The sequence below is a fragment of the Typha latifolia genome, chromosome 14 (assembly GCF_019914945.1).
Source record: "Typha latifolia isolate L0001 chromosome 14, TyphaL0001v2, whole genome shotgun sequence".
Taxonomy (NCBI): Eukaryota; Viridiplantae; Streptophyta; class Magnoliopsida; order Poales; family Typhaceae; genus Typha; species Typha latifolia.
In genome coordinates, this window is record NC_133099.1 from 9663665 (window position 1) to 9678803 (window position 15139).

Consider the following 15139-nt stretch of genomic DNA (forward strand, 5'->3'; position numbering starts at 1 on the left):
ATGCTAGCTCTACTTGAGTTGAAACTGGTCTGTACCCTCATGAACTTTTTTATATCTATATAGACTTCTTGAATTAGAAGAAAGAGTAACGATGTAGACTCCCTGAACTAAAAATATGCAAGAATTACGATTGTAAGTGTTAGACATATTTTGTTACCGATTTAAAAGTGTTGCGATATCCACTTCTGATGAAATTCAGACAATTTAGAGCTCCTACTCTTGCAAATAATGGTAGAACTTTGTTACACCAAACTTACACCATCAATTACTTCTGAGGGTTTATATTTGTTGAGCTATCGAAGATGCCCTCATGCACCTACTGCCAAGGATTTAGGTTCCTCTAATTCTCACTAGCGCAATCGCCAAACAGTTGAAGGTGAGAGACATTAGAGGAAATCAAACTGTTAAGTCTCTCCACAACCCACAAGCTTGATTATCTCCAATTCTCACATTCAAAGCTTGATTTAATAACTAGCTATATGTATAGAACAATCAAGCGATTTGCCACCGGTAGATTCACTGAGTAATTGAAGGCGAGATATTGGAAGAAACCAAACTGGTAATCTCGCCACAAGTTTGATTTCCTCCAATACTCACATTCAATACTCGATTTAACAAAACAGTAGAGAAAAAAAAAAAAACAGAGAAGCTGTTTGATAATTGAGCCACTAATGATCAACGAATACTAAGCTGGAGAACTATTTAATGGAGCTGCTATTTATAAGCATCTTGGGAAAGATGTTTTTCTGCATCATGCCAAGTGCATTCCCATCACCTTCTTTGACATGTGAAGTGTGTGGATCCTGTCACGAAATAACAACTCCCCATTCGTATCTTTTCCACTCATGAGAATCAATAAGTAAAGATAATAAGAGGTTAGATTCACCAGCGAATGCTGGGGGGATTGTTAGTTAATCAACTTTTAAAGCAGTTCATGCTTTCCAGCTGACCTTTTCAAATCAATAAGGCCACAGAGAGAATCCCAGATCTTGATGTAGCTTTATCACCCAGAAAAATAATGCCGTAAATGTGAATTATTTTGACATTTACACTTGATTTTTATAGATCTAGTAGATTGAATCACTTTGGAAATGGTAGGAAAACAAAGCTTACTACTGTTGAGCTCTTAAATTATATATATAAAAAAATAAATATTATTTGGAAAAAGTGGACCCACTTAATATGTGGATATAATAGACTCCTATGTTATTTATAATAACTACTATTGAGAACTAAACTCAAAACATAAAGGGAAATTTGAAAACAAAAAACATCTATTTAATTGGCTTATTTTTGGTTCTTTTTTTAAAACCCTTTACAAAAAATAAAAGAATATATTTAACATCTTGGGTTAATTTCAATATGTAAAAATCTAGAAATCTCTGTGCTAGTTACTAAAATATTTTAATTTATCTAGTTTTATACTTTTGAAGTATACTAGAGGTGGTGAGGGCTAGTTTGGTAAAAAAAAAAAGCTCTAATATTTGGTGTACTAAATAACTGATAAATAAATAAATAAATAAATAAATAAATAAATAAAAGCAAGGAGCCAAGGAGCCAATTTTAGTAGTGAGGTGGTAAGGAGGAGCGAAGAGTTGGGTCTCATAATTCATTGAAATTAGTCTCGGGCATGGAAGTGGCGATGAACGTGAAGCAGGATCTCGACCCTCAGAGCGACCACAGCTCCGACCAATTCTCCCAGCCACCACCCCAACGAAGACCACGCGGCTTCGCTGCGGCCTCCGCTTCCGGCGGCGCCTCCGGCGAAGGCGGCGGGAAGGGTCGGAAGGAGAGGGAGAAGGAGAAGGAGCGGACCAAGCTCCGGGAGCGGCACCGCCGCGCCATCACTAGCCGCATGCTAGCCGGACTACGTCAGTACGGCAATTTCCTCCTCCCGGCTCGCGCCGACATGAACGACGTCCTAGCCGCCCTCGCCCGTGAGGCCGGGTGGACCGTCGAGCCCGATGGCACCACCTACCGCCCCTCCCCAGCCATCACGGTAGCGCACGCCTCGGCTATCGCTGCCGTTACTCCTCCCCCACCGCCACCGCCACCGCCACCGCCACCTCCTGCTGCTCAATTGGTATCTCCCTCTTTTTTCGCTTCCAAGTTTTGGTCTTTTAATGTAAAGATGAGATTTTTTTTCCTTCTTCTCCTTATTTCTTTCTCTTCTTTTCTCTCTTCGTTTTCCCTTTTCTTGTTTTGAGTTAAGTTGCCCGTCAATTTGTTATCTTACTATTGGGTCCTGATGATTTTGAGGGCTTTGTTATTGGTGAAATTGTAGCGTTCCGAGAAGGAAGCAATGGTAATGGCTTCTTAACTGAATTTTGGGACCAACAATGGGTTCTGGGAGAATTTATATTCAGAAGAGCAGATGTTGAACTTATTAACACTGTGAAACTGATGTGCAGGAATATGCGTAATTTATATGACTGCAGATTTGGAGTTGATTCCAAAGTTACGGCCATCTAGATAGGAATACAGCTGGAGAAACTTTTGATTGAAGCAAGGTTAACCACGATGTAGATATAGTATTGGTCTCCATGTCCCATTAATGATTCTATGAAATGATCTCGAAGGCTGAAGAGGCTAGAAAATAGGAATACGGAGTGGGCCCTTATATAGCTATTTCATAGAAGTTCAGTAGAATGTATGCATAATATTATGGAATATAGAATTTTAGAGGAGGCCATTTGTATATGAATCTGCCATTGGGTTTACATTGCCGTTACATACATTATCCATGTCAACATAGTCTAATAATAATACATTTATAGTTTTCCTTTTAGAAGCTTTTGGCAAGCATATGTCGTTTATAAGCCACCAAGTCAGAAATGTGTAGGGTCGAGCATGCTATTACAATCCAAATACCATAATGCTTTTAAGGAATAAAGTGTTCCATTTCATTTCCTTCCACGGTACGCTTCAACCATTTGACCATCCATATTCCATATAAAGTATTTTCACAGAACTTGCTACTCTCTCGTATCTTAATTGATGGTCGGTTCCCATCACATGTATTGCTGGACATCCAAATATCCAGCAGAAGATCTCCTGATAGACCGTCATAAATCCTGATAATTTCTATATCTGGAGACCAAACAAGCGCTACGGGAGAAGGATGCTATCTAATATGGCATGACCTAATCTTTTTCTTGAGGAAGTTTCTTGCATTACATGGACTTATTAAGATTGGCAAGAGTAGCTGGAGTGAGAAATATCTGTTCAACTTCTGAAGTTCCCTTCAAATTAGAAATATTGTTGTCCAAGTGGAAATATTTCATCTGACGTAGATTATGTATGGGTGAAACAAATCCTAGACCACTTTGCAGTTTGGAGTTTTTGGCTTAAACATGGATTTCAATGTAAAACTTGCCTGAAGCTGTCATAGATTTGCCAAAACTAGCAGAAAATAACTAAAATCTGGTTTGGGACAGGTCAGTCTTCTGAAAGTGAAATTGGTTATTTTGCCCAATATTTTGATCAATTCTGAAACAAGGGGGGTTGCATATGGTTTCTTTTTTGAAGGTTTAACACCCAATTGCACACTTTTTCCCCTCTGAAGAATTGGTCACTTAACTTCCTATCAAATTTGCTCAACTAGAGCAGATCATCTTGTTAGATGTATATGATACTGCATATTAAATTTATAAGAATCATTGATTGATACATGAAAGCCATAAGTTTATTTTCCTTCTTACATCTTGGAAACTTGTAAATAGAGTACAAGAGATTCTTTACTGTCTTGTAGTTTCAAACCTTGGTTATGTAGCAAAAAAGATGTTTTTATTCATTACTTATTGAATGTAGAGGAATAATATAGTCAGAAGAACTTTACTATAGTTTCTTTTTTCATTTCCAACTAAATATTAGGAACATTTATCACCATATGAAAATATGATTCCATGCTGACAAAGATATGCTGATGAAACTGTACACTCCCACATCCTTATCGATATACTTGCCAACTTGTGATGATTATGATGATGACAGCTTAATGTGACCAGCTATCTGATAGCATTTAATGAGGAATAAGTAGTTTTATGACTTCTATCGATTTATTGGTGGCAGTAAACAGTATGTTATACCTTTTATCTGGTTTGGCTATATTCTTAGTTATTAGTATAATATCATTAATGATTAATCAGTAACTTAACTCCTGTGCTAATTGTCAGCCTTGAACTGTCCATGACAAATTTTACATGACTTGAATGCTGATCGTAAATCCTTCAGATGTATACATAAATAGATAGGCAAAGGAAAAGACTCAAAGAGAAACTTCATTGCAGCTTTCTGCCAGGAACTTTTTATCAATTATAACATAGTAGGTGTTGAAACATAATTGGTAATGTTACTGTCTTGTAGGTTTTTATTTTATTATTGTTGGATGTATTGTTTTATTGAAATAAGATTTGTCTTTACGGTGTTCTATTTGGTTAAGACTCCTAAAATCTAGGAGATTTGGTTGGTGGTTTGTTTTTAGATGTCTTGATATGATTTGATTGATTTTTAAGTTTAAAGACTCCCAGTTTGGTAATATATTAAATTAGGAAAGGTTTTGATAAGTTTAAGTTGTGATTTGATGTACCCTTCACCTCTACGAATTTTGGAAATAAAGAGAAAAATCACAGGAAATTTAATAATATTATTAATTGTGGAGGATTCGAGTCTCCCTCATTCTCTCTTCCCCACCTCTTCTCTTTAGTGGTGGATTCTGCACTTCCTTTATCTCTCACAATCTAGGTGGTCTTTCTTCTTCCCCCACAAGTCAGCTGGGTTATCTTCTTTCTATTACAGCTAGGCAGGTTTGATTTTCTTTCTCCCACAGCTTGGTGGTTATCTTCGTCTTTCTTATTTATCTAGTTACTCTAGTATGAAAAAGCTACTTAGAGGCACAAAAAAAAAACAAAAAGATTCATTGAGGACCTATCCTTTCTGCTAGGACGTAGATCTACATACTTTCTTATTTTTCTCCATATTGGGATATTTTCTCATCCCTAGGTGACATCATTAACTCATTATGTTTCATATTGAGTTACCTCTTATAATTGAGGATGATAGATCATCCAGTGGCAGCATTTATAATTGAGGATGGTAACAAGCAGCATAATATGCTCTTATGCACCTACTTGCAGGCACCATTTCCAGTTAGGTCTATTGAAGGCCCTGTATCTTCTAATTCTTTGAAGAATTGCACTGTTAAAGTGTCACTAGATTCTCAGGCAACTCTTCTTGGGATTGATGACAGCCTATCACCAACATCTCTTGACTCAGTCGTTGTTGCAGAAAGAGATATCAAAAGTGAGAAATATGGCAACGCCAGTCCTATCAACTCGCCAGAGTGTATGGAAGCTGATCAGGTGAACCAACTGATTGTCCTTATGTAATGATGCAAGTGATACTAAGTATATCACAACAGAACTACTTAAAGTTAAATGTTACAAATATATTTTACCATTGCCAATATTGGTAAAACATATGTAAATATGGATGATCGGTGTGCAGTGATGTTTAAATTTTTCTAGCACAGAGAAAGCTTCATCATCATTGAAGAAATTTGGAGTTTCATATGAAGGATTTGGTGAATCAAAGTAATGGTTTTCCTTGAAAATTCTAAGCTCTGAAACATAATCTGCACTAATTAATGCGTACAAGTGAAGAATGCCTGCCATATCTCCTACTGTTTCTTTAATTTGGGAATCAAGAATAAGCAAAATAATGATGCCAATAGAGATAGAACTCCAATATATGTTATTGACCAAGTTCATTAAGGTCATTGATCTTGGGACTGTATGCATAGGTAGAAAGCTCCATGACATAAGAATTTTGTTCTAGTAGCTCAACTTTGATTTGTATGTTCCTTCATAGGACTTTATTTTATATTTTGAGGGTCTGTCCTCCCAAGAGGATATGATCACTACTCTCTCTCTCTCTCTCTCTCTCTCTCTCACATGCGCGTGTGCGCACACATGAATAATAGGTCCGTATTCATTTAAACATGTTTTATGTTCTATTTGTGGAGAACTGTACAACCTGTCATGTAAATAACCAAGAGATCAAAAAGAAGTAAATATTCTCTAGTGTTTAAAATATGTGAAAGATATCAAAACTCAAAAGGTTAAGAAATGTCCATGACATAATATTATCGATATTACATCAACCCAAATTTTTTGCATCTCTACAGATCTATACACAACGTAGTACAGGCCATACTCCATAAGACATCAGCAGAACCAACTGTATGACCTACTGATTCAATTACCAAAAAAATCAATATTCATTAGTCATCACAATGTAATCCTCTCAGCTCCACCCATGATATTGGATGAAGTCCCCATTTAGTTTTGCCTGTTCAGATGATTTGTCATCATCGACATTTTTCATTGGTAAACATCATAACCCCCTACTGGACTACCCATAAGTATCTGACATGTAGCCATCCCATGTATGAGTATCTCGTACTTTTCTATTTAGGATATATTTACAATCTTTTGGCATATGTCATTCACAATTTTCAGCCTAAAGCAAACTTATCTTGTATATACAGCTTCTGTTAGTTCCTTCATATTACTCATGTAAAAAGAATGTTAATAGTTGTCTATGTTTTCATTCACAAAACCCATTGGCAAGTAGGATTCCAAAATTGGCTAGTGCTTTGAGCCTTTCATACGTTTATTTTTTCTGACCTGCATTATGTTTTACTATGTAACATCTCATAAAGTTGCTTCTTATTGTTGAATTTAGTTGATGCAGATATCTGGAGACCATGGGGGTGATTTTACTGGGACTCAATATATACCGGTCTATGCTATGCTTCCTGTAAGTGGCTGGCACAAGTATATTATTTCATCTCTTTACCTTCTAGGCATTCCTTATATCTGTCTATATCCAAATATTGTTTCTCCTCTTGGCCTCTAGACTCCATCTATAGCTCAATTCAAAATAAATAGCAGTGAAGAGAATTAGTGCAATTATTAGGCTCCTAGATATAAATAAATAAAATCCCATGTGTTGCGAACCGAGTCAGGTCGAATTACATTATAAGAATATTGGGCTCGATGGATCGAGTCTATTTATTTTTTAATTGATTCATACTTATCTCTTATCTAAGTCTTTAAGATACATTTAGTTATGTCATGTAAGTTTCTTAAAGTAAGTTTAGTTATGTCAAGTAAACTTTTAAGATAAGTTCAATTAAGTTATGTAAGCTTTTAAGACAAGTTCTAGTTTAAGTCGTGTAAGTCTTTAGGGCTAGTCCTAGTATGACTCATTATACCCGATCTCTATATATATGAGGGGTTGAACTTCTTTGTTTAATCATCTACGTATTGAGAAATTATTGAGTTTAGCCAATTTATTATTATTGCATTTACTGTTTTATCGTAGTCGTTATATCGTCTTTATCTACATAGAAGTAGATCTTAACCATAAAATCTTTCAAGTTTTCAAACTCTAGCCATCACCTTTCTCCATGAGCCACCCTATTTTACGGTCGTTCACCATCACTCTTAGTCGTCCCCCACTCTTCGACGACCGTCGCAACGTCAGATAATTAGCAATCTGTCCAGTTTTGACCTTTCTCCATTGTTTTATTTTTATATTTTCACTCCGACCTCAGAATCACATGAAACTAAAATCATTAGATTCGTAATTAATGAAGCTACTACCCATAAACTTATCATAATTTAAAATGTCCAGATCATTTCAGATCTGGTTCGTAACACAATGAGTTATGAAGTTCATGTATTATTTAAAATATTTTAGGCAAGCTATGTGTTCACTTATGTTGATTGCATACACGTTCATGCTCATTGTCCTGTGGAGATAGATCTAATGAAATATTGTCTGCTATTACCTATTGTTAACATCCTGGTTAATTTGATAGAGGAACCATAATCTTTGTTTGCTTGCACATTTTGTGGTTTATGACTTTATGCAACTAGACTAAATTATCTTACCAAAGTAGAAAAATATCATGGTCTGCCATGATTGCATGGTATTTACCTTAGAATTTGTTTTAGACATTTGTGCCAGTTGCTGCGGTATTACTTTTAGACTCAAATCTCTGCTAAGCCATATTGACTTTATGAATAAGAGGTTTTTAGTGACTGGTCATTCACCAACTTGGAGTATCCAATTCTGGAAAGTAAATGTTCGATATTTTATTTAGGAGTTACCTAAAATAAGCTGACTAGTTATCTTTGCTTTATGAATTGTCTAAATATTAAAAAGTATAATGGCAAACCTGCCAAGACATCCCATGACATTTCCTGATTTACTGCAGAATATTAAAAAGTGGTGGCTGCCCAGTCAGCAAGTCATTAATAGAATTCTAGTAAATCTTTAATGTGGACTTCTTTCATGATATTGATGGATTTCATATTAGTCTGGCACTCTTGCTTTATAATTATGTGCTGTATATCGCTAATTGTGTCTTCAGGCATCTTAATAGAGGTTTCTTTTATCTGCTTTATTTTCACTATCTGCAGGCCATTTCATGCTTCTTTTGCACTTTCCTGCTCATGTTTATATTTAGGACATAAATGTGCATGCAGCAGCTGTTGAACGATTGGTTATGGGATAGAGAAAACTTTCTTTTAGAGCCTGTCAGCCTGGTTTTCTTGTCAAATCAACCTTGTTTTTTCCCTACCCAAGATCATAAATATTTAAATCATAAAGTGAAAAGTTCTCTTTTTTTTAAGATAAGTTATCTACAAAGAGAACTTGCTGTCAGATACCTGAAACCTGAAATTGTTGTTGGATATGCAATTGGAATACTTTCACACTTCACGGTTTCACCTTTCTCTTCATATGCGGCATGATCAAACATTTGTTATTTTAGCCCAAGGTTGCATCTTGTTCTTTTCTCCCTGATGGAAATTTGTAACTTTGTCTCCATTGTCTATATCTAATTAAGTTTTTCTTTTCTACTACTACAGACTGGCATTATCAACAGTTACTGCCAGCTAGTTGCTCCAGAATCTATACGGCAAGAATTAAGGCATATGAAGTCCTTGAATGTTGACGGGGTGGTTGTAGATTGTTGGTGGGGGATTGTTGAAGGCTGGAGTCCACACAAATACGAATGGTCTGGCTATAGAGATCTCTTTAGTATCATCAAAGACTTCAAGCTTAAAGTGCAGGTGAGGCCTATATATCATGATTCTGATGCATTGGTGCACAAGTTATTGCACATTTTCTTGTATCTATAATCAGAACCTCTTTTCTGAGTGTTTCTCAGAGTAGTTTATGTGTTTGCACTTTGCACTAGTATATAGGAATATAATAAGTAATTCAGTATATTGTTTGTGAATTAACATAGCCTTAAGTAATAATGGGAGTAAAATGTGACAGAAGATTAGTGGTTTTATACAATACTTTTCCAAGTGATCAGTAGATTGATAATCTTCTTGTAATAGATAATATTGGATCTTCTTCTGGGTGGTGGATACCATTGAGTATTTGTTGATCTGACTGTAAGATACTACCTTTCATAATCATCAAAGTGATGTATCTACTGAATGCATGGTTTCTTTTGCAATTAGTAGTATAAGGTGCATTATATTTAGAATCTGGATACTGTGAGTCTGATATATGAAGAAGATAATGCCCTCAGATTCATTGAGGGGTTTGAAAAAGGTTAAACAGAATACCTAGAAGCTTACAAATGAAACAAATGATAAATACTGCGGAGACAAGTGGTTCTCGTTGTTCAGTTCTTGCAGTAGGAAAATGATGATTGATCATTCGATCCCAGTCATGCCACACAAGCCAATAAAACTGTGACTCATCTGTTGTTGGGATGAGAAAGAGGAAGTGGTTTTCCTTTTTAGATGTTGCAATTGTCTCCACGTAATAATGTTTTCGAGACAGTTGAGAGGACAAGATGGACATAATGATGAGACTTTCATGGGCATAAATTTTGTCATCCTGAGTTTTATATAAGTTAACACTCCTTGAGATGTGCTTATTGGCAATTGATGAAACATCTTCTGTCGAACTTCAATATCTTGCAGTGGATAATTTCTGGACTCCTCATTTGGATAATACTGGATTTCAGTCAATGTGACTAACTAGGAGGGTCAAATCAATTTTTGAGAGCTTTATTCCCCTGCCCTGTGTTCAAAAGCTCACTTCAGCAAATGTGATGTGGAGATATATTGCAGAAAATGATGGAGCACTGTGGTGGGCACTGATGCAGGTATGAAGGTGATGGTGACATATTCTCGTTAGCCTTGGAATCTTGTGGGTTACCAATTTTCCATCCCACTAATGGGAGGGGCTGGCCCTTTGTCCAGCCCACTTAACAAGCTGGGGGTTCTCTTGAATTAGAAGGTTCCATAAAATAAATTTCTGCATTCCCTGGTTATTGACAATGAACTGCTGCGGAAGCATGAAAGAGGAAGCATGAGACATTCCTCTGTATTTGGACATTATCCAGAAATCAGTTGTTGCATCATCACTGCTTAGTGTTGCTAGATATAATTGTGTATGAAATTCTTGTGCTCAACTACTCTTTCTAGCTGGGGCAGTGAGGCTTTTTGTCTGATAACTGGTCTTATTAAAGAAGGAATGATACCTGTGATATGAATCCAGAGCATATAATTCTGAGGTAAATCTATGCTTGATATCAGGTGCTATTCTAGGTGGAGCAGCACAAAATCATACACATTTAAATAGAAGCTTATTAGTGAGGATTAACTAGAATGACTATTCTATAATCAATATTTGGGCAAATATTGCATATGTACGCCATTCTTTCTTCCTTTCCATTTTATACTTGGTTTTCCTTGAATAACCTATAAATTCCTCTTTTCCTTCTGACCATTTGAAGGTTGTAATAGCATTCCATGAGTGCATTGGAAATGGCTCTGGAGATATGCCAATTTCTCTTCCTAAGTGGGTTTTGGAGATTGGAAAGGATAATCAAGATATCTTTTTCACGGATCGTGAGGGGAGGAGAAACACAGAGTGCCTTTCTTGGGGTATCGACAAGGAGCGTGTACTAAAAGGAAGAACTGGTATTGAGGTACTGTTGCTGATATATTTTTGATAAGTTTCTATCTTGTACTTTTTCTTCCTGTTAACATCATTACTGTTTTATAAATCTCATCTTCTTCTAACTAATGATGGAAACAAGACCCTATTTGTGTTGAGTGGAAGCTCCACTCTGTGTGCATTTTTTATTGCACCTGGAACCTGCGTTTGTTCCATTTTTCTTCTTTTTATCCTTCATCTTCAATGCATATTTGTGTCTTCTAAATACAATTTGCATATAAATGTGCAACTTCTATATTTGGGAGTTTATACTAGTTGGTCATTATTGCTTGTTAGCATTTTGTTTTCTCTCCACTCCGACTTGTGGATTTCAAGATAGAACTATTAAATTCTATGCATATCTAATGAATGCTATATGCAGGTCTGTTTTGATTTGATGAGGAGCTTCCGCTTGGAATTTAGTAACCTATTTGATGAAGGTCTGATTGCTGCTGTCGAAATTGGACTTGGTGCTTCGGGAGAATTAAGATATCCTTCATATCCCGAAAGAATGGGTTGGAGGTATCCTGGTATCGGTGAGTTTCAGGTATCAATTTTACTGTTGACACATAAAGATGAGTTACTAAATTTTACAAGCCAATACATTATAGATGAAAAATAGATAGTAGAGTATCTGGAGCAGCCATATGGTAGGATAGAATAGTAGAATGATTTAGCATCCTTGTTCCGTAGCATGTTTACTTGTATATGTTTCTAGTTCTACAAGTTTATACTTTAGTTTGTACGGCATGTCAGGTAGGATAGAATAGTAGAATGATTTAGCATCCTTGCTCCGTTAGCATGTCTACTTGTATATGTTTCTAGTTCTACATGTTTACACTTTAGTTTGTACGGCATGTCAGTAAGGTACTCTGTGTGCACCATTTATAATGATTGGCTGCTTCGGATCAGTACTTGAGATATGAGATCCTTGCCTGAATTCTTGTATGACAAACTAGGTGTTAATTCTCTATTTTAAACCCATGATGTGAACCCTGTGGCTTTATTCTCTGTGATTCGCTGGAATGATCTTGATCTTCACTACAGAAATATGAATTGTTAGTTAGAGACCTCATCAGCTTTTTTTCATCCTATAAATTGCGTACTTGCAGTGCTATGACAAGTACATGCAACAGAATCTACGGCAAGCAGCAAAGCTGCGAGGACATTCATTCTGGGCTAGGGGACCTGATAATGCTGGCTATTATAATTCGAGACCACATGAAACTGGATTTTTTTGTGATAGAGGTGATTATGATAGTTACTATGGACGTTTTTTCCTTCATTGGTATTCACAGACTCTCATAGATCATGCGGATCAAGTGTTATCTCTGGCCGACCTTGTATTTGAAGGGACACAAATAGTTGTGAAGGTATGGTAACATTTGGATCCTCCAGTTATTTAGAATATCTTACACTGTCTACTTGCTCATTGTCCCCCTGGGAAAGTGTGTGAGCAAAACTTGTTAGTTGCTTTCCTTTTTGACCTTATGAAGCTATAATAAACATTTTGCCAGTGATCGTAAATTCGTTCCACATCTTTTGTTGTTAGGGGTGACACCCATCAAATTAAGGATGCTTATCAATTCTGGAAGATTATCAAAGAAGAGAATCATAGATTTTGTGACAAATTGAACTGCCACTGGGTCACAGGGATACTACAGGACACTTGCACTTTCAGAAACCAAAGTTGCACCTTAAACATGCTGTCACATGTGATCATTTGAGTGCTGAGGTGCTCCCACTTGGGCATTTTGGCAACCATACTGCCCAGGCTACTACCTTGACACACTTTAGGCTACGGCAAATTGTTATGCACAATTGTTTATTTAGTATTATTATATAATGGTTCACAAGTTAACCTAATATATAACATACTTTATAGACAGTCTAGTATTCAAGTTAATAACCTTATGATATTAGTGTAAAATCTAGTCATAAGGGCATTTACATGGGATGCTTTGGTCTCTGTTCTTTGTTTTGTTCCTTCTTCTATAAACCTATCATATAGCTCCTTAAGATTAGTTTATGTAGAACAAGTTTCAGGCTTTCAGCTGTACAAATACAACTGTTCTTGTCTGCAAAATATATATATACATACATATATATATATATATATATATATATACATACATACATATATATATATATATATATATATATATATATATTAATGTGTTAACATTTTATTGAATGTTTTCCATGAACTAAATGTATCTTCATGCTAATGTGTCTGCCATAGGAATGTTTGTATACAAACAGAATGAGTTCCAGAGCATAATATATTCAATTCAAGTATTTGGAATCAAGCAGAAGTTGGAAAAAAAAAATCTAATTCCTTCTGTTCTGTGATTTTCTTTCAACTTTTATAGCAGGAGAGGCCCATTCTTTTGCTCTCAAGTATCAACATCACCTCTCTGATATCTCTCACCCTAACATGTGGTAAACACTACGAGAGTGGCAACTGGTTAAATTTGTAGGCAACTAGTTAGATTTGTACCATATTCATATAGTACAAAGATCTAATTCTTGGTATTAGATATATAAACTATCAACTCTTGAACCCAGATCTAAATCCAATTCAATTAATTCTCTTTCTGGCTGTCAACCCAATAAATTGTGTCATATGAGAGAGATTGGGTTGGTAACGGGTTCTTTCGTCTTTTCTAGCCAATATTTACCCTTCCAAGATACTGGTCTCAAATCTCTCTTCGCTATTGGAAGAAAAATTGATACCAGGCAACATGTTGTATTTTCCCAAGTATTTCTGAATGAAACAAAATGAACACACAGAAAACTAAAAAATTTTGTTTGAATTCCTTGGACATCTGGAAGCTTATGCACCTCAAGTTTAAAGGGGTTCAGGTTGTACTGAAGAGATGGCATCTTGCAATTTTATTGCAATAACTTAGCTTTCCTACATTGAGAGTAAGCATCTTCTCTTCCACCATGTCTTATCTGATAAGAATGAAAATTCCTGGCTCTTATTAGATACCATCAATCTACTGGTGGTACAAGACTGCCAGCCACGCTGCAGAGCTCACGGCAGGATATCACAATCCAACAAATCAGGATGGATATTCTCCAGTTTTTGACATGCTCAAGAAACATTCCACCACTATGAAGTTTGTCTGCTTTGGTTCACAAGCCTCTTCTCAGGAAAATGACGAAGGATTAGCTGACCCAGAAGGGTTAACCTGGCAGGTAGCAAGACTATCTATGTTCTACCTACAATGATAGATACCTCTGCTTTTCTGATGCATGCTTCCTTTTCTGTTCTTTTTTTAGTTTTAGTGAAATAATTTTGATGTGCATTGCCTATTTCCAGGTTATAAATGCAGCATGGGATCGAGGGTTAACTGTATCTGCCGAAAGTACTCTTCCATGTCATGATAGAGAGATGTATATTAGAATTCTTGAAACTTCAAAGCCAAGGAATGATCCTGATCATCACCATCTTTCCTTCTTCACCTACCATCAGCTACCGCCAGTCTTAATGCAGAGGGAAATGTGCTACTCAGAATTGGATAACTTCGTTAGGTGCATGCATGGTTAGTATTAGCTAACTGATGAGTTACAAGAAATTCAATGATGACAAGTGTTTCAACAAAAATCTTCACAAATTTCTACTTCTAAAAGGAAGTTCCACATCTAGGCAGCTGGACACGCAAGCATTTCGTGCTTCATGTCCCATACTGAATGCTGTGAGGTGTGAGCTATGTTAGCAATAACGGTTGTTAATTATACGCAGTGGGTATAAGTATTATAAGACTTGAAGACATTGTGGCTTCATATAAAATCAACGCTACAATTTCTATAGGTCCTGTACATTTGCAAATTTAGTTGTTTTAATCTTACTTCAATGAACTTATCTGCAGGGGATGCTACCACTGCTATAGAAGCTTAACTTGTCATAGTATTACTAATTTTCTCAGACCACAAGGAGGGAATGGAGAAAACTTCAAATCTGATGCAAGAAGTTTGTAATGGAGAAAACTTGCAGTTCCAACATTTGATAACAGCTAAATCTGTTGATCATTATCAGATCTCAACAATGTACAACTACATTAACAGATGCATTGCAGTTTTCAGGCTTTCTTTC

At 36.2% G+C, this 15139-nt stretch overlaps 1 protein-coding gene across 3 annotated transcripts; it reads left to right on the forward strand.

Moving 5' to 3' along the window:
• Positions 1-1565: 1565 nt before the first annotated feature.
• On the forward strand, positions 1566-15139 carry LOC140800696 (beta-amylase 8). 3 transcript variants are annotated; one of them, XM_073155475.1, is made up of 10 exons: positions 1566-2083; positions 5136-5360; positions 6745-6819; positions 8940-9143; positions 10835-11029; positions 11420-11584; positions 12150-12410; positions 14029-14241; positions 14366-14588; positions 14916-15139. In XM_073155475.1, exons 1-10 carry the CDS (start codon positions 1631-1633, stop codon positions 14942-14944), a joined length of 2043 nt encoding a protein of 680 aa, XP_073011576.1. In that variant the 5' UTR covers positions 1566-1630; the 3' UTR covers positions 14945-15139. The 3 variants fall into 3 exon arrangements, with proteins under 3 accessions (XP_073011576.1, XP_073011577.1, XP_073011578.1); XM_073155476.1 differs by having other exon boundaries at positions 6754-6819; XM_073155477.1 differs by lacking the exon at positions 1566-2083 and having other exon boundaries at positions 4993-5360.